At 39.8% G+C, this 18,956-nt stretch overlaps 2 protein-coding genes across 2 annotated transcripts; one reads left to right on the top strand and one right to left on the bottom strand.

Annotated features, from left to right (window-relative positions):
* Positions 1-204: 204 nt before the first annotated feature.
* On the bottom strand, positions 205-12,881 carry abhd17b (abhydrolase domain containing 17B, depalmitoylase). The gene is made up of 4 exons (XM_085368112.1): positions 12,422-12,881; positions 10,838-11,314; positions 1,178-1,357; positions 205-554 (listed from the first exon to the last, which is right to left on the bottom strand). The coding sequence occupies exons 2-4, from the start codon at positions 11,302-11,304 to the stop codon at positions 335-337; spliced, it is 867 nt and encodes a 288-aa protein (XP_085224238.1). The 5' UTR covers positions 11,305-11,314; positions 12,422-12,881; the 3' UTR covers positions 205-334.
* Positions 12,882-13,334: 453 nt separating this feature from the next.
* lg12h9orf85 (linkage group 12 C9orf85 homolog) lies at positions 13,335-18,141 on the top strand. The gene is made up of 4 exons (XM_085368111.1): positions 13,335-13,501; positions 14,384-14,490; positions 15,875-15,988; positions 17,396-18,141. The coding sequence occupies exons 1-4, from the start codon at positions 13,400-13,402 to the stop codon at positions 17,637-17,639; spliced, it is 567 nt and encodes a 188-aa protein (XP_085224237.1). The 5' UTR covers positions 13,335-13,399; the 3' UTR covers positions 17,640-18,141.
* Positions 18,142-18,956: the final 815 nt, after the last annotated feature.

The following is an 18,956-nucleotide window of genomic DNA, read 5'->3' as shown; positions in this document are numbered from 1 at the left end:
GTATGTTGCCTGTGCACACGTCTGCTTCTCCTTTTATTCACACACAGAATTTCACAATGTGCAATTTTCAACATGATAGAAAGAAAATTTAAAAAAGAAAAAAGGAGAAAAAAAAAAAAAAAAAAAAAAAAGAGTACTTCACAGCTGCAGCGTGTGGAGCAGACGGTGTGGGCAAGCCCGATTTATGGGCAGTCAACCATCAAAATGTTGGTACAACACACAACTTCTAGTTGAATTAGAATAAAATGTTGTACCCCTCATTCATCATTCGGCCTCTCCTTAAATCTGGGGCGGTGTTCTCTTCTTCCCTCTCCGCCATTTTCCCCCAGCTCCTTTACAAGTTGACTAGCTCATGTGCAACAAACTGCTTCAGTCTCTCCAGGTACTGTCCATAGAGCTCCACATCGTTGTGGCCGGCCCCTTCTACCCAGAGCGGCTCCACTGGGCGCTGACAGCGTTCATATAGTGCCAGCCCGTGGGAGAAATCAATTACCTCGTCTTCTGTACCGTGGATCACGAGTACTGGTGATGTTACCTTGGAAATCTTGTCGATGCTTTGGAGAGAGAGAGGGGGGGGGAGGGAGAGAAGAAACAAGAAAGAAAAAAAAGAGAGGAAACATGTCAGAAATAGGGAAGTAAAAAAAAAAAAAAAAAAAAAAAAAAAAAAAAAACCACACACAAGAAAGAAAAAAGGGAAACGGAGGCTTAGTTAATGTTCTTGCTACTAAAAAAGGGAAACGGAGGCTTAGTTAATGTTCTTGCTACTAAAAGTATTCTCTAAATGAATGAATTAAAACAATAATTAACTGGAAAAAAAAAAAAAAAAAAAAAAGAAAAAAAAAAAGGAGCACAGCTAGTTTCCTGATTTTACACCAGGGGGAGCTATTGAATATCTGCTTTTTTAAGGACTCTCCTGGGTGCTTAACTAGGAAGAGAGGTGGGAGGAAGGAAGGGGGGGGCCCATAAAGAGAAAAAACAAAAAACAAAACTTACTTCCTGAATTGCTGTCTTATAAATAAATCCAGTTTTCAACTAAGCTGTGTGCTTTCCTTGGCACATTTATTCATACAGTGCTGCGTTATTAAATGCACGTGAGGCCGCAGCCCTTTAAGTGTATACTGTGTGGCAGATTTAGCCTGACTACCACATATGCCATCTGTCCGTACGGTCCACTCACTTTGGGAAGGCATCAAAGCAGTATGTCTTCTTGGTGTCAGGGAAAGCCACTCTCATGCCAGAGGTGAGCGGGGAGTGGAGGATGACTGCAGCAGTCTCATAGCGAGAAGCCAGGTCTACAGAGGGCACGGTGCCAATGCTCTGACCATACACGATCACATTCTCTGGACGAATACCATACCTACAAGGAGGACAAACAGTACAGGAACATCACCCTCTGCTTATCGTGAATAGGATATTTACACTACTAGTAGCTAGATACATTTTGTGTGCTCATCCAGACACTGGCAAGCATCCAGTTGGGCCTTCAGTTAATTACACAAAGCAGCTTAGCTGGCAAAACAAAAAGAGCAAATGCTTTATTTTAGGATCCACATTTATTTATCAGAAAATGAGGCTTACTCATACACTTATCAGTAAAACCATCATGTCAGGGACTCTGTGATTACAGTGACTCCTAAAACAAGCACACCAAGATGTGATCAAGCTATAGCTGAGTAAGTCTGTCTTTGTGCTGCTTTTCAGGGCAGCTTAAAAAGAGGACCACCCCTAATGTCTCGTGATTCAGAAGGGGGGGGGGGGGGGGGGTGAGAGCAAAAGAAGCTGAAATAGAGCAAAAGGGACAGATACTGTATTTAGGGTGAGGGAGAAATAAATATAGGTGGGGGGGAGCGGCATTCCACAGCTGATTACAGAGAACGTGACCCACTCTTGCTGACGACCTGAAAACTAGTCTGAAAACACTGCATTGCTGCTGTCTCTGCCGCTGCACTGCTGGATTTTGCACGGTAAAGTCACAACATGACAAATAAAGCTCTACTCTAGTATTAAAATTAGGGACTTCAAATGAACACTAACATTAGAGCCTTAGCTCTGCAGCACTCCTATAATACACTGATGACTACACGAACACCAAAGTCTAGCAGCGCTTTAAAACGCTGTGATGGATTAACATACTTACACCCTTTGCAAGAGAACAACCTGCAATAATGTAGTGTTGCTGCTATTAAAGGTAACAGACTTTAAGTGCAGGGTGATGTATTAAATATGGAAATGTACACACAGGCGCAGCAAAGTCTAGCTTGGACACAGTCACGAGCAGCAATATAGGAACTTTATTGGTATCAGCTGGTCTTTACACAGTATAAATAGGGGTGAAAAGGTTGGCACTGCATGGGAAAAGCATTAGCAAAGGCTGATGCTACAGTATTAAAAGCAACTTGACTTTCAGCTGACTGCAATGTACACAATTCGAGGAATGAAAGCCTATCTTGGTTATACAACACAATATAGCTGCTTAGGTAACAGACGAATTGTAAGGACAAGAACAAAATGTCAAGTCTTTGTACAAAACTGTAGAAGAATGACAGCGCCCTTTCTGATGTGGCAGCGCCTTTGCCTGAAACTGAACCATAGTTTGAAAATTGCCAAATTTGACGAATGGATTATTAAACTTAAAAATAAAAAATAAACAACACTCACTATAATCAAACTGCCGTCCCCCTTCCCGTAGCCCTACTGAAGAAAGGCCATTTCTCAGAAGCTAAAAGCTAATATAATGCTAAATATTAACCTAATTGCCTGATTATGAGAATTTTTGGCAACAACTTCTGTTATTTATGGCATGTTACTTTAGCTTCAAATAAAATAAATAAACAAAAAAAAAAAAGGAAGAAACTGTAAGGAAGGTAAAAATTAAATAAATAAAATTAGAAAAATCTGAAAACCCATCATTCAGCTGGACTGCTGAGAAACCTCCAAGGGCAATGGCCATTTAATTTGGGCTTCTGATGTAGCCAGCAAATAACTGGGCCATGACTTCTTGTTCCATCCTTCAGTCACTGTCTGTAAATGGGATGGCCATGGTTTCAAGACTGAATTACAGCAAATGCAATTTGTCTTTTACTCTTGACACCAACTGTGTACCTGCTTACACTCAAAAATTATTAGTCACTAGAACTCCGACAACAAAAATAAATCAGACAGCAAACAAGAATCATTTCCACATATAAAATGTAGTAGTAGTATCACCTCCTCTCTATAGGCATCTGGGAACTGAGGAGAACAGTTGCTTTGGTTTAAAGAGCAAAATGTATATACAAATCTGTGTACACTGTTCAGCATTAATGGTGCACTCACAGATGTGAAAGCTACCCTTGCTATGTATCCTAATACCGGCATACAGGCTTATGAACCCAATGATCCTATAACAGCTATCAATGGGCCAAAGAGCAGGGAACACCCTGGAAGAACCTACCGCAGAGCCAACACAGACAGATAGTATTCATGCTCACAATTACTCAAATGGTAACATTTATAATTACCAGTTATCCCAGCATATACCTCTTTGGACTTTGGAAGAAAGCCAGTGTACCTCGGGAGGGCCCATGCAAACAGGGTTAGCACATGCAAACTCTGCACAAAAAGCCCTCAAACCAGGAAGCAGGAACGTCTTGCTGTGGAGCAACAATGTTAAACACTGGCCGGGATAAGGAACCTTTAAGATGATAACTACACATTGACTGTTTCCTAGTCTTTTTATTTAGTTGCTTAAGTCCCAGCCAACACCACACTCCACTGCCTTTCGGCTTGCTCCATGGTTCCGAGTTGCACCAATCCCTCAAACCTTCAATTTAGTCCCTTGACACAAATCCATTCTATTATGCATCACGTCCTCCCTCATTCCCCTATTGTGTGTCTCACTCCCTCTTGACCACCCACCTCTTGCGCATTGAAGACCAAAAATATCCTCCTTCCACAGCCGTCACCATCACAAACATATGCTCAGGAAGTCCTGCGCATATGTACAGCAATTTATAAAAAAAAACAAACAAAAAACAAACCACAGATTAGAGTACCATCTGCACTACAGCAGGGGAATTCTTCACTGAAATGCTCAATGATCCATTATTACACTTTGTGTACAAGTACATAGGGGTGATGTGGACTGAAGTCAGTGAAAGTGAATTACCGTATTTCCCGGACTACAAAGCGCACCTGAATATTAGCCGCACAAGCTAAAATCAGGGGAAAATCCTGTTTTGTACATACATTAGCCGCACCTGACTAAAGGCCGCAGGTGTTTCAATGTTGACTCATCATATGTAAGAGAATATGCACAAAGGGAATTGTCAGGAAAGAGATGGCTGTTTGGAGACACACCCCTTTTATTAATATTTTGAAAAACAAGTTATGGGTACATATTTGCACATGTAGTACATAACAGTAACCTACAGCACACCAGAGCAATAGATTCAGCCTACCTTTTAGGCTCAGGTGCAGTGACACAGCTTTAACAAGAAGAAAAGTCAGTCATTCACCATCTTTCTCTTCTTCCTGCCCACTAAAACCACCAAAGTCCTCTTCTCCAGTGTCGGATACGAACAGGCTAAGGATGGCTTCGTCATCCACTCTCCACTTCTCTCCTTCGTTGTCACTTTCAAAACCAAAGAAATCCTCGTTGTCAGAGTCGAACACCCTCAGAAGGGCCGTGGCGGTGTCCTCCTCTCCATCATGCAGCAGTCCAGCCCTTAGAAATCCGTTGGTGATCGTGGATGTTTTCACACTTTTCCACGCTGTCAGAATCCACCGGTGGAGTTGGGCATAACTTGCTTTTCGCAAGTTTATCGCCGCTCATCATCCACGCCTCCCGCTGAACGCGTAGCGCTACTTTGAAGTTTGTTTTTCGCGCTACTTCGTACGGCACTACGTTGCCTGGCGGACGGACACGTGACCAACATACCACTCTTGAACCCCGATCCTTCCGCCAGGCAACGTAGTGCCGTACAACAGCAGAACAAACAAAACAAATCCTCTTACGATATGACAACAATCATGGACAATCCATAGAAAAGCCGCACCTGACTAAAAGCCGCAGGGTTCAAAGCTGGTGCAAAAAGTAGCGGCTTATAGCCCGACAATTACGGTAAATCTATTAGTATGTGAGGACATTAAGAAGAGTTTGTTTCTGTGCTGAAGAGAACAGTCAGGTGAGAAATCAAACTCCACCCAGATTACTTCATAGATAAAGCCGGCTTGTCTCCAGGCAACTAGTGGTATTTAAAGGTAAGAAAAGCAAACAAAGAGCATCGAGCTGCCTTCCTCGTGTCTTGATGCATGCTGATGTTTGGGAATTTCTCCCCTCCATTCATTTCCAAGAAGATGGATAGTGCTTGCGACCTGGATCAATAAGATTATTGATGAGGAAGTGAGTTTCCTGTTTGTTTTTATTGGCCACAGTGTGGAAACACCTTAGTCTGAAAGCTCAGGCATTGGTTGCTAGGCTACCACTCAATATTAGTCTAGTAGGATTGACTGCTGGCATGCCTTCACCTCCAAGGCAAAAGAAAACAATACAGTGCCACTTCATGTTTAAACACACAAATACAGCAAGGAATTGGACCAGAGGCCTTCATCAACTACTCGCCCTCTTCCGGCACTTGATTTCACAACATATAGTTTCATCGCTTCTAAAATAATCTTTTTCATTCATCCATTAAGCACACTCCTAGTGTGATACTGGAGGATGTACGTGTAGAACCCTGCTGACTCACATTATCTCACCCACTCCCAGCTCAGGTGAAAGGCGTGCCGTATCCAGTGAGGCATGGGAGTGTTTTGGTGGCAAAGGCTGTGTAGTTGTGCTTACACAGTCAGCAAAATGACAGGTGGCTGGCCTCTGTCAGTACAGAGTAACACAGTAAAGTGAAACCCACACGAGTAAGTGAATACTCAAGAGGTGAATTTGCACATTGCTGAATCATACAGTGAAAAAACATTGAAGGATGCAGAAAAACAAGAAAAGGAGAAAGTGTCAGGTTACAGTGTTCAAAATTCAGTCAGAAAAGAAACGCAGACCGCTAGAGTTGAGAGCTCATTTCTTCTTAAAAGCTGGAAGCCTGATCTAACATGAGATACAAGCACGAGGTATGTAGGCAACCGACTAATGTGAAGCCATGCAGAGAGGCCTTTTGATGTGATAATGCCATCTAGTCGATTCATGTTCAGCGAGGTCAAAAGGCTGAATTGTACTCTCCATCACATACTCAGTCAATTATAAATCTGACACAGCCCTCAAGATCAGGCAGAGACAGCTGAGAGAAAGACCAATATACTAGAAACCTTATTTAAACCAATCTGAAGATTCTGCATGCAAAGACTAAAATATTGATAAAACTGTAAAAGACTCCCTACAGACTTAATTTTGTTTCCAAAATTAAGTCTGTAGGGAGTGTTAAACTACCAAAATATAATTCAGTGATAACCAAGCAAGTAATCCTAAGTGTTGATTAAAAAATAAAATCATAAAAGTCAGTCATTTTATCTTTCTGTGAAAAAAAAAAAAAAAAAAAAAAAAAAAAAAAAAAAAAAGCCCAACGCAGCATTAATATGAAGTCGAGTTACTTAGAATTGAATCTGATGTACTGCAGCACTGGCCTAAAAGCAGAACTGAGTCCTGAACTGATATGGTACAAGATAGCAAAAGGGTTTTGTTGACATTAGCCAAATACTACCATCCAGAACAAAGGAAGAGTGTTGATGTTAGATTTCTGATAGTGGGAATATTTACATAATGTGTATATAAAACGTAACAGGAAAATGAGCAGAGCTAAGGAGAGAATGACACAGTCAAGGCTATAAACCAAGAGATCCAGGGATCAAGGGAACCACAAATTTCAAATGGACGCACATCATTTGCTTTAGCAAAAAAAGAAAAGAAAAAAAAAAAAAAAGCCTTGTGTGTGTAATGTTGTAAATTTTAAGACTGATTTGTAAACACAGAATGTGATGCAATCAGCTAGACAGCACAGTAAGTGGGCAGGTTTGCTCCAAATCTGATTTCAGTCAGGAGTGGGGTTGTAACCAGCTGGGGAAAAAAAATTAATAAAATCAAATCATTAGCATTTCATCACAATGTTTGTTTGAGGGGTTTTTTTTGTTTTACATCCGGGTTTCATTTACTCAAGCAAAAATAAGACATTTGTTTAATAAAAAAAAAAAAAAAAAAAAAAAAAAAAAAAAACACAACCAAAAAAAAAACAAAAAAAAAAAAACAACCCTCTTAAAATAAAAAACATTGATTTCTGTGAAATAATGTTAGGTTGCTTTTAATGTACGCAGGAGATGTGTGCTTTAGCGTATGGTCACCCCCCAAAGGCATGTGCAAAGCAAGGAAAAACCCTGGTATGACCACATTCCTACTACCACAAGGTGAAACGTCATCCAACTCCAACTCTTCCTGCTAACCAAGAAAACTTGAGAGACCTACATGTAGGTGCAGTGATGTTAGAGTAACAATGGAAAGAATGAAAGCTTAATCAGAAGCGTTGCTTCATGTGACGTGGGACACACCATGTCGACAAGTCAGCCAACTTTGCCCAACTAATGAGAACTGAGATCAGATATTGAGGTAATGCACTTTGACACTAGGTACATCTGATGTTATTATCAAGATACAGATTAAATGCTACCTGCTCCAGTGAACCCATGTGACAAGGAAGCAGCTGAAAGTAGCTATACACACACAGACACAAATACAACTAGTGTCTACACTGGCCTTTAGACTGAAGAGAGAAAAAAAAAAACAAAAAACCAAACACTACAACTTAATGTCCTGCATCTGTTTTGCCTTGTACGCAGAGAGTGGATTTTCTAAGAATCACATTGAAAAGCTAAATTCTAAAGCTCTAAAATACCTTGATGTCTCATGACCTTTTCTTAAATGCTGACCATTCGGGTACAGAAAGCTTTCTCAGACACTCAGCACCTGCCCATTACTAGGACGGACAGATTACAAATGTGTGCATCTGTAATAAAACACTGATATGAAGCACAGGACTGAAAAACCAAAACAAAACAAAAAAAAAAAAAAAAACAAGTCATCTAACCTTGTTCAACTCATCTTTGTTGCAAGACCCATGGGTCACGTAGTTTAATTCTGCTGTGGGACTGCTAACCATGTGACTACAAAGCACGAGATATGCAGTCAAGCCCCAAGGTTAGGCCTTCAGGAAAAGAAAAAACAAATTCTTGTTCCTAAAAGGCTCATCTTATCTCAAAGACATTTCTTCCAAATAAACCTACAAAACCATGAGAACCTGTATTTGATGCCCTGCTTCAGTGATCGTACCTGATGGTAGCAAGCAGTGTAAAAAAGTTAAAGTGGCCTGAAGGTGTTAAATATGGAGCCGAGTGAGTAGTGTTAGCTTTTAAGTCAATCAGCTAATGACAACATGTTGCCTTTGCATATTATAGCTACAGTCCAAGCAGTTTTACCAGTGTAAACTAGATTGTTATTTTGACTTGGAGAAGTCGTTAGTGATGTTTAAAAGAAGAAAAGGAAAAAAAAAAAAAAAAAAAGCGGGGACAAGCAATCAGGTCATTCCAGGAGTGTGGTTTCGAACGGGTGATGAGAAAAGAAAACAATCAAGCCTATACCTACAGACATGTGACTTTTAACCACCAGAAAAGCAGGTTCTTTTTCATCTTTACAGCAGTGGCTTGCTTCTTAAATGCAAAAGCCTAACCGTCAATTTTCTAGTTAAACTCTGTAGCTTCCTTATATAAGAGGTCCTTATTTACAGAAGCCCATTCATTAGATTCTGTGAAAGTGCTTGGGGAGGTTCACATCAAAAGTCAGCAGCTAATAAACTGTAAGATTTGTTGTCAGTGGCTCTTAGCAGTGTTATCAGCACTTTAAAGCTCTGCAGTGCCAAAACCTTCATTTAGTACAGAAAGAACATACTCCCACACTAGCAATAACACAGGAGGAACACTCCACACTTAAAGAACAGCTTTTTTTTTTTTTCCCCCCAAAGGCTGATCTCGATCATTTTGTCTCCTCTCTTCCAGCATTTTTAACACTTCTGAAGTCTCCCCATCTGCTCTCTTAGTAATTTGTCTTCCAGCAGGAAACATACAGACAAGCAGTCTTACTGGATGAAATTTTATCTTTCCCTTCTCCCAAAACAAGAACTCACAGATATAATGGACATAGTACTCACACACACACCCTCCACATCCTGTTTCATCGCAGCAGGTTGATGTTTGCTTTCTTGCTTCTACCCTGCATGTATAGGTAGAGCTTCAACTAAAAATTATTTTCATTTTTAATTCATCCCCCCCTAAATACGTTCCAGCTAGCTGTTGTGTAAAATATCAGGAACACAGTGAAATAGGTCTACCACAGATTCCCCAGATCAAAGATCTACCTTCATCCACTTCCCCCAAAATATCTTAGGAGCGGGAACTAACAAGTATTTTGGGCTTTGATTCAATAATCTGAAAAGCGACTGATGAATTCTGTTTACGTTTCAGTTCTACTTATGTTTTGTTTGTGGGTTTTCAGTACAGGCACTCTACTGGCAAACCTACAGACTTTAAGCACAATGTGGTGACACAAAGGACAAAAGAAGGAGATGACGAGATGGTTGGAGACAATAAGCAGACGTCCTTAAACACAAATGGAAGGAAGTGAAGGCCACAGCGTTAGACAAACTGATAAGCACTGCTTACATGTAAGACGACCTTATCTGGGGGAAGGAACTGAAGCTGAACAAGAGTTCACACCTGCAGTAACAAACTATTCATGAGCATGAGGACCAGATACAAGTGATGCAGAGAACGAGTTCTTTATACAGAGTCTTTCATAAACCAATTACTAAGAAGTTTGATTCTTTAAAAATAACTATCGAAGTGTAATAGAACAAGACTTCAACTGCAAACTGAATTCCTGCTGGGTCGTGTGCACTTTGAAACCACAATAAGATAACAGAAAGTCCTGAACAAGTAGGTTATCATCAACTGGGAAAACATAAATACCAGTTTCCAATCAGCCAATAATTAGTCACCTGTACAAACATGTAGCAGAGCAACCGCTCACACCTACATATTATTGGAGGAGGGGGCGCAGCGTAATCACAGAACCCACGTTTCTTCGCCTACAAGAACATCATGTCATCCCCACTAAGCCATTCCTCATCATCTTCCCTCATGATTTTGTGAAGTTCTGTTAAGTAGTCATCCCTCCGCCCCCAGCACCTTCAGAAGTTCACATCTTCTCATTTTTGCCCTTTTCCATCTAAATCATCATTTCCTTCACTAATCCTCATCATTTAACACTTTCTAAAATGCCCCCATATTTCTACAGCATGCCAGAAACACAGGTTGACACTGTTGTTATTCATAATATTCCTGTTAGCAATACAAAGCTGCCAACCAAGACATAAAACAGGGACCTGCTATTAATATGACTAATAAGGCTTTAAATATTACCACCACACACACTGTAGGGGATTTTTTTTTTTTATAACCATATTCCTTACAGTTTTTTGTGTTATGTCACTTCACTTTCCCCTTCAGATACTCTAATTTAAAAAAAAAAAAAAAAAAATCCAATCATTTCAAGTACTGTGGGAACTTTACTTTTCCCTAAAGTTCATCGGGTTTAACTCCTTGTTTGTCATGAGTCATCTAAACGGCCATTTAGGTTCATTTCTCCATGCTATCACATCCTATCACATCCTAATAAACAGGTTTTGAGTGACTGCAGGAGTCTTGTGCATTCACAAATAAGTCTCTTACAGGATTCTGCATACTGCTCAGTTGTTTTAATATCACGTCATTTTATATTACTTATCCATCCATTATAACGCTTCATTACCGTGATCGGAGCGCCTGCCAGGCAGCATCTACATCAGCGTACAGGTTCTTCTCCGAAGGCTTCCCAGAGCTGGCCCCATAACCAGAGTAGTCGTAGGAAAAAACGTTGCAGTTGATCCGTGAACCGAGGCCAATGTAGAAGCTGCTCATCTGGCCCAAGTCCACTGCATTACCGTGGGAGAACAACAGAGTATACCGGGCGCTGGGTGAGCAGCGGACAAACATGCAGGCAATGCGGCTCCCTCTTGAGGTGCGTGTCATGAAACACTCGATGGCCTCCTTCTCACGGGCCGAGTACTGCCAGTCAGCACGCTCGGAGAGGTGCAGCGTCCATCGGCTGCCACTGTCATCACACATGAGGCTGTAGGTCGGCTCAGGGGGTAGAAAGGCCAGCTTTGAGGCGATCTTGCTGGGGCACGGTGGACAGCAGAACAGGCAACATAGCTCACTGAGCGATAAGTGGTTCATCCTCAAAGTGCTGCAACAGAGAGAACCAAAAGGATTAAAATAGAAATATCCCATAGTGAGGAAGAAAACACACCGATATGCCAATGCATCCCACAAGAAAGATGCTACAAAAGCAAATCTCTGCCAGAGTTTCGAAATTAGGTTTTTCTACATATACAACTATATCTGTTAAGCAAAGCAGGGGATTTCTTGGACGAGGGGCTTGAGCCAGGCTGCTGTCATTTTTAAAATTTTATTTTTTATTATTACACTAAACAATCTCTCTCTCTCTCTAAAATGCAGAGCTCTCTCGAGACAGGATTTTAAAGGGAGATGACCCTAGCCGAGTGATTTTTCTCTCCATGTCTACCCTGAGGCTTCACAGTCACTCAGAGAATTAACTTGAAAGGCTTTTTTGTCTCTCCCTGCACCTGGACCCCTACCTTAGGTTACCTCTTAAGATATTCTAGCTACTATGAAACTGCAGCAGTGATGTCAGCACAGCTCCTTTTTGGTAAAACATATGGCAGCTGGAGGCAAATCTCCAAGTTATCTTAGCCAGTCATGCTGCTTTGTAATGTGACTCTTTAACCAAGCAGGGGGGAAAAAATGCTCACTAATATCAGATTATGACAATGTGTTATATGGATTACCTTTCCTCTTTCCTTTGGCGATAGCTCCTCTGACCAGCCACAGCACTTAGCAGCTTCATAGATGGACATTTCTGTCTGATATATTCATAAATCTTGCAACTGATTTGCTTAGATCAGTCTAAAGAAACGACGCTAAACAGCTGCTGGAAATTACTTGATTAATCTTACTCACACGCTGCTGATTTTTAACTCAGCTGAACTGTCTGTATGATACGTGGGTAAATAAACGGCTGTGTCAGGGATGACTGAGGATGGGGACGACAATGGAGCCTATTTGCTTCCTACATTCTTACCACAAAGTCCATTCCAAGCAGAGGCTAAACGGAGCCCCGCGGCGATTTACTGTAAAATGGTGGTGGATGTAGCAATGTGTTCACAGAGATTACAGTTACACCAGGCTATTTGTGAGGGTTTCGTTTCTAGCAGCTACAATTAGCTGCAAAGTATGGTGTACCAAGTGTACATATATTCCAAAGAAAGCTTACCTGGACGGCGGCTGGGGGTTTGTTTTGGTTTTCTTTCTGTGTTTAAAGGTGATAGTACTAGGTAGACGTCACCGCAGTCTTGAGATATCTTCGCACCAAGCCAACTAACTTATCTTCTCGACACCTAGAGCTTGTCGAGGTTATCCTTGGCCAGATTATCCTCGGTTAGCGATGTCAGTTTGAGTGTGTATTATCCTTCTTTAATTAGTATTAGCTGGCAGCTTCGTTCTCCGGACCACACAGTCTTCTGAACTGTCGTTTCCTTTATTTTCCCTCCTTTCGGTTTTCTCAACATACGGTCCTGGACGATAACGACATCGACTCATTCGAAACGTTCAAGTTTCTAAAGCACAGCAGTGAAGCTGATAGGAAACATAACAGTTTAAAATTCACTCAAATCTAGCAGACGTGTCCGTGCAGCTTACCAAACAATTCACAGCAGTATCACCTGCCACCGAAACATCACTGCTTTCGTTGTGAATATCGCCCAGCCCTGCTTGTTATCTTGGCTTGAGGAAAAAGAGGCGTTCATTGACAGCTCTGTGGACCAATGGGAAAAGAGGTCGACAAAACGACTCCCCCAATGACTTTGATGTTTATGGGCGGTCCTTCTAGACGCCGCAGTCTGAGGATTTAAGTTTTTTAGGATTGACAACCAATCAGAAATTACTATTGGAAGGCATCGTCCAATCAGCGTCCACAAAGGTGTTTCTAGTTCTAGTCGGTGATGTCATTGACAAGCTATAATTTATTAAGTGTGTTTGTAAATGTAAAAAGAAATTCTGACTTTAAAAAAATAAATACATACATGAAATATACTGTTTATTAAAATAACACATTTTCTTTCCTTTTTTTACGTAGTTCTCAATGACGTTTCATGACGCGTTCTTACTTCTTCCGGGTTAGTGCTCTTGCTCGGCGGCATGGTGCTTAGTTTGTGTATCTGTGTAACGTGTGTGGCTAAAAAGGTTTAATAACATGAGTTCTCAGAGAGGTAATACATCTCGATCGCGGGGCCAGAAGCATCAAAACACAACTGCGTTTAAAAACGACAAGTACGGAGCGACTACACAAGTGAAGGTGTGTCAGCTTTGCTGAGCTAAGTTATTTAGCCTTGTATTGCATTTTGCATTTGGGCCATTTTATCAATCTTCAGAATATTTTCGGCTAGCCCATTTCAGATTTTTCTAAAGGTTTTATGGTCCAAAGTTTGGACGTGTGTGTGCTGTGAATTTTTTTTCTTCGTGTATCAAATACTTTTCAAGATATTTGAAAACTTGAGGTGTCCTACCATGAATTTAATTTCGAAAAGTATTCTGTGTGTTTAATTTTGCATTATTGTGAAACACAATTATATCTAATAAATGTTCAGAAATTACCTGAATAGTCTGAAGACTTCAATGTGAAGTTTTTATTAGCGTTCTTGAATGAGTCTTGAATTTATTATTTTATTTTATTATTCTTAGTTTTTCTATGTTATAACTAGTCAATACATTCTGATACATGGTAAGAAAGTAAGAAAGGCTAGTGAAAGTTTCTGACTTTTATCTTTAATAGTTTTTGAGATACTCGTGTGTCACGTCATTTTACCATAGTGCAAAAAAAATAATAATAAAGTTGTGTGTGTGTAGCTATACTTGTACAGAAACGATTATATAAGCTAACTATGCACAACAAAATTTGTAGGTAAATCTTCAAACAGAATGGTGATTTGAGACAGAGTGGTCTTATTGCTTAATTAATGCTTCCAATAAGTGTTAATTAAGGAAAGTTAAACTTATTCACAATATTCATTTATTTGAGAAAGGCTGAGACTGTAGGGAGTTTGTACTTTTTTCTTCCTGTCATTTCTGCCAGTGATAAATCATTTCCTGTGAAAACTTGTTTATAGCTCTTGCTTTGTTAAACACACATAATATTTGAACATCTCTATTGTCTTTGCTTATCTAATCTCAATTGTAGAAGGCAAATTCAAAGATCCATGATGGGCTTTGTCAACGCTGTAAAGGTGTTCTTGAGTGGAAAGTTAAGTACAACAAATACAAGCCGCTAACACAGCCTAGAAAATGGTAAGTATACATAAGTATTGCAGACTTTGATTTCAGTACGCAGGGCTAGGGGCAAATTCTTACAGCTGCTCATGAAAATGCACATCAAGTAACAACAAAGCAGTCGGTGAATTGAAGAGTTTATTTCAGTTTAGGGCTGCCACAAACGATTATTTTGATAGTCGACTAGTCACCGATTATTTTTGCGATTAGTCGACTAATCAGATCATCATCCATTGGACATACAGCTTATTGCACCAGCAGCATCTGCTCTTATATAACTATCATTAGCTTACAGCTTTAAGTGTTTAAGGTATGTGCTAACTAAAAATAAAGACAAGATGATAGTTTATTAAATTTTAATGAAATCTGCAGATTGTTGTGGTTTAATAAACTCCTTGCTATCTAAAATATAACAGGACACCGGAGTAAATTCTTGAGCATCTCACACTTCTGATAATCAGCTGTCTGCTTGACGTTTATTCAGCTGTGTAAAAACTTTAATCTCAGCCAAACCGATTTACTCAGGAACAAATAAAATACTAAAAAAAGCCAAACAATAACATTTTGAAGTTATCTAAGTGACTTATATATATATTTAACCTGAGTAGCGAAAGACGCGGTGGGTTTGAAAACGATTTGCCGGGAGTCCGGTGTTCTCACGGCTCTAGTTAGCCTAGCCTAGCCTCCGGCTAGCTATCGAGCTAGTGGGTAACAGACGTCTCTGAAAACGTCGGAGCACTTTTGAAAATATGTGGTGTCTTGATAAACTGAGCAGATATTTGAGGTTTACACAGCTACAATCTCGCCTGAAAATATGTTAAACATTTATTTTGTGACCCAGAAAGAATAATAAGAGTAAAACCAACTAGCTGCCACCATTGTTGGAAACTGAGCTGGGCCGCGCTATGAATTCTGGGACACAGCTTCTTCTTCTTCGGGGTTTAACGGCAGTTGGCATCCTTGTACATGCAGTGCTGCCATCTTCTGTTTCAGTCTGTTATTACACTCTTAAATCCTGCTACTTATTCCTGCGTCTTTCAGGATCTTACAAAGCTTCAAACGACACGTCGACTATTAAATCAGTCGTCGACGATTTTGATAGTCGACGTAATCGTGACTAGTCGACTAATCGTGACTAGTCGACTAATCGTGGCAGCCCTATTTCAGTTTATCAGCTTCTTTTTTTTACCTGTGCAAAAAATGAAACTACACCACAAACATTCTTTGCTTATTTCATATCGTGCATGATTTTAGCCATCTCATTTTTTCATAGTGGCAGTGAAAATTAGCCACTAAATATTTTATTTCCACTGCTTAGAAGAATTTTCCCAACACATGGATATATTGTTTTAAGTGGCAAGTTAAATACATTGGTCTTAATAACTGATTGTTTTTTTTGCAGTGTCAAGTGCTCCCAAAAGACAATAAAAGATGCGTATCACATCATTTGTAAGCCCTGCTCTCTTCAGCAAGAGATCTGCTGCAAGTGTGGGAAGAAGGAGGAGATTGTTATTCCGTAAGAGGATAAGTTTGCGTGTGTTTTGTCCTTATATACATTAATGTACAAAGTACGAACTCACCCATCATTTCTTCATATTTTGCTTCCAAGGTGCCAGAGCTTTGTCCTCCGCTCAAAACCTGTTTAAAAAAGGTCTTGAGCAATAGTTCCTCAGGCTTTCAGAAAGTCTTTCATAGTTTTTCTTTGAACATTGGCTGCTTTGTCCACTCATTTCCAGTTCAGTCCTTGTACCTGAGCATTTTTTTTAGGATTTTTTCTTTGTTAAGCCACTTAATACTGACCTATGAATCATTCAAGCTTAACCCCCCCCCCCCCCCCCCCCCCCCCAAAAAAAAAAAAACAAAAAACAAAAAAACACTGCTAACCCAAAGGAATAAACCAGTGTCACATCTCCATTTAACAGATATTCAACAAACAACAAATTGTATGTTTAGGCGTTTTGTTCCCATTTCCTTAGCTGAAGCTTTGAAAGTGCCAAAGAGAAAACTGACAGCCAAAAGAAAAAAACCCAAGAAATCTTGCATATGGTGTGCAGTATGTCTGCAAAGAAATTTGACGAAATTAAACAAAAGAAGAAGTGCCAGGCCTAAAAACAAAAAAATATCTACAGCAGATGAACAGTATCTAAAAATGATGTTCTTAAGAAATGGGGAAAAAAATTCAGCAAAGATCTGACACAGGACCTGTGAGATGCATCTGTTGTGTTCACTGAGGCGTCATTACAAATGCTCTCAGTGGAAGGGTGGTTGTCAAAAAGCCATTCTTAAGGAATAAGGAAAGGCTGAGGTACGCCACATTACACAAAAACTGGACTGAAAATCAGTGGCAACGGGTCTGATGGAGTGATGAAACCAAAGTTTTTGGTTCAAATCATCAATCAAGCTGTGTGGGATCATCTTGTCAGAGAAAAGGCAGCTGACATCCAAAGAAGAGCTTTCAATTTTCAATGTTCTGAGAAAATCAAATTTGATGACACCAGTTTATTTTTTTTCCTTTCACACTGGCAACAAGTTTTTAAAACGAACATGAATTACAGGAGTTTCTACATGTGTTAGATTCCTAAAGAGACGGGATAACACCGAAGTGATTTAAGCAAATGTATTTTCATCTTTTATCACTGACAAGCACATACACATAATACTGTAACTACTGTAAGTCTGCCACCTTGTGGAGAATAAGATACATTGTAGCCAATACTTGACCCTGAACATCATTTCATGGGCTTCTCATATTTTTAAGCATTGCTTTTGGCATCTAAATGCTTCCACTAAGTGTTAATTAAGGAAAGGTAATTTCCTGTAGCTTGTTGAGTTACTGACTTTGTGACAACGCAATACTGGAAGATTTGGATTGTTGGTGCAAAGTTAAACAACAGTTCTTATATCTTTTTTCTTCACCGTGTAGGGTGAACTCACATCTGGAGCAAAACGAGCAAGAAGTTGATGAACAGAGAAAGAAGGGATGTCGACGAAGGAAGACAGACATGGATGGTTTGGACAGTGATGATGATTATGATGATGATGAAGATGACTTTGATGACTGTGAAGAGGAGGAAGATAAAGATTTAGACGAGGACTCTGCAGCAAAAAAGCCACAGAGAAAATCTGCTGTGCTGCCGGACCTGTCGCCAATCAATATTGAAGATTAAACACAATAAGAGTTCTTTTCAAACCTGTGTAACAAATGGGATTTTTTGGGGCAAAATACAGTATCGGGTTTGTTGCAGAAGCTCTCTTAGATTAATATATGGCAATAAGCCGATGCTGCCTGCTTGAATGCAGAGCATGAAAAAGGAAGTCAGGTGGTGAAATGCACAAAAACTGCCAGATGACATCAGAGGGAGCAACGTAATTTTTCTTTTTAACTGAGTCGGTGTACTTTCTAAAGAATCTTTAGTTCTGTAAATTGTTTAAACTGCCATAAATAATGTTTTATAGCCTTTCATGCATTTTGCAAACATTTTGCAATAAATCACACTGGTTAGTAATGTGTTTGCAGTGTTCAGCTTTATGCCGCTGCTGAGCAGTTAGTACACCGAGAGATGTTCCTAATATTTTGGCTGTTGATGTTTATAGGTTTGGCTATCGGCTATCATAAACTGAAATGTATCCAAGACGCACTGTATATGTTTTTAGTTAAGTAGCACCAATTATTGCCGTTTTTTATTTGATTTTCTTTTGTTTTATTTGTGTTTAAATATTAAAATCTTCAGAATATCACTGATTCTTCTAAAATGTACAATCACATAAATGTAATACAGCAGTTTTTCCTCAGACTAACTTTAGAAACACTGAAAATCTTGATGTTGCTGAATTTGAAAGGAGGATATCTTGAACATTTTGATTACAACTCACATTAGTAAACTCACAAATTATGAAAGGCTCTTGGTGTGAGGAAAGCTAGAACCTCTACTACACATTTAAACATTTATCATATTCTATACAAACATTCACCAGTGTCATCTGCTTTTTGTACATACACTCATGAGACACTTTATTACGTATATCTCGTCAGCACTGAGTTGGACCCCTTACGCTGGAAACATTCCCCAAAGATTTTGGTCCATACTGGCCTGATGGCTGCAGATTTTTCAGCTACAAATCTATGTGATGAATCTCCCGTTTCACCACATCCCAGAGCTGCTCTACGGGATTGAAATCTGCTGATAAGTTAAGCCAATTTGAGTGCAGTGAACTCGTCATTTGCCAAAACATAGTATGCCAAAAAGATACCTCTGTTACACCAACAACGACCAGAAATGTTGATCTAAGGCAGAATGGTTGCATGCTTTCATATTGTCTGTGCCAAGTATCACCCTACTGTCTGAATGTTGCAGAAGAAATGAATCATCAAACAAGGGAACATTTTTCCAATCTTCTATTGTTCAATTTTGGTGGCTCTAAGCAATTTATATCCTCAGTGTCCTGTTTTTACAGGCACTGGGTGTGGACTTCTATTGCTGTAG

Source organism: Diplotaxodon limnothrissa, linkage group LG12, assembly GCF_057381915.1.
Source record: "Diplotaxodon limnothrissa isolate DT_005_m linkage group LG12, D_limnothrissa_male_GT1.1, whole genome shotgun sequence".
Taxonomy (NCBI): domain Eukaryota; kingdom Metazoa; phylum Chordata; class Actinopteri; order Cichliformes; family Cichlidae; genus Diplotaxodon; species Diplotaxodon limnothrissa.
Note: the sequence above shows the minus strand (reverse complement) of the source record. Positions and strands in the feature narration are given on the sequence as shown.

Coding starts and splice junctions, on each gene's coding strand:
- lg12h9orf85 (XM_085368111.1), top strand. CDS start 13,400: ATGAGTTCTCAGAGAGGTAATACATCTCGATCGCGGGGCCAGAAGCAT. Junction 14,491..15,874: donor CTAACACAGCCTAGAAAATG/GTAAGTATACAT, acceptor TTTTTTTTGCAG/TGTCAAGTGCTCCCAAAAGA. Junction 15,989..17,395: donor AAGGAGGAGATTGTTATTCC/GTAAGAGGATAA, acceptor TTCACCGTGTAG/GGTGAACTCACATCTGGAGC.
- abhd17b (XM_085368112.1), bottom strand. CDS start 11,304: ATGAACCACTTATCGCTCAGTGAGCTATGTTGCCTGTTCTGCTGTCCA. Junction 1,358..10,837: donor TGGCAGGCGCTCCGATCACG/GTAATGAAGCGT, acceptor TCCTCCTTGTAG/GTATGGTATTCGTCCAGAGA. Junction 555..1,177: donor TGCTTTGATGCCTTCCCAAA/GTGAGTGGACCG, acceptor CTCTCTCCAAAG/CATCGACAAGATTTCCAAGG.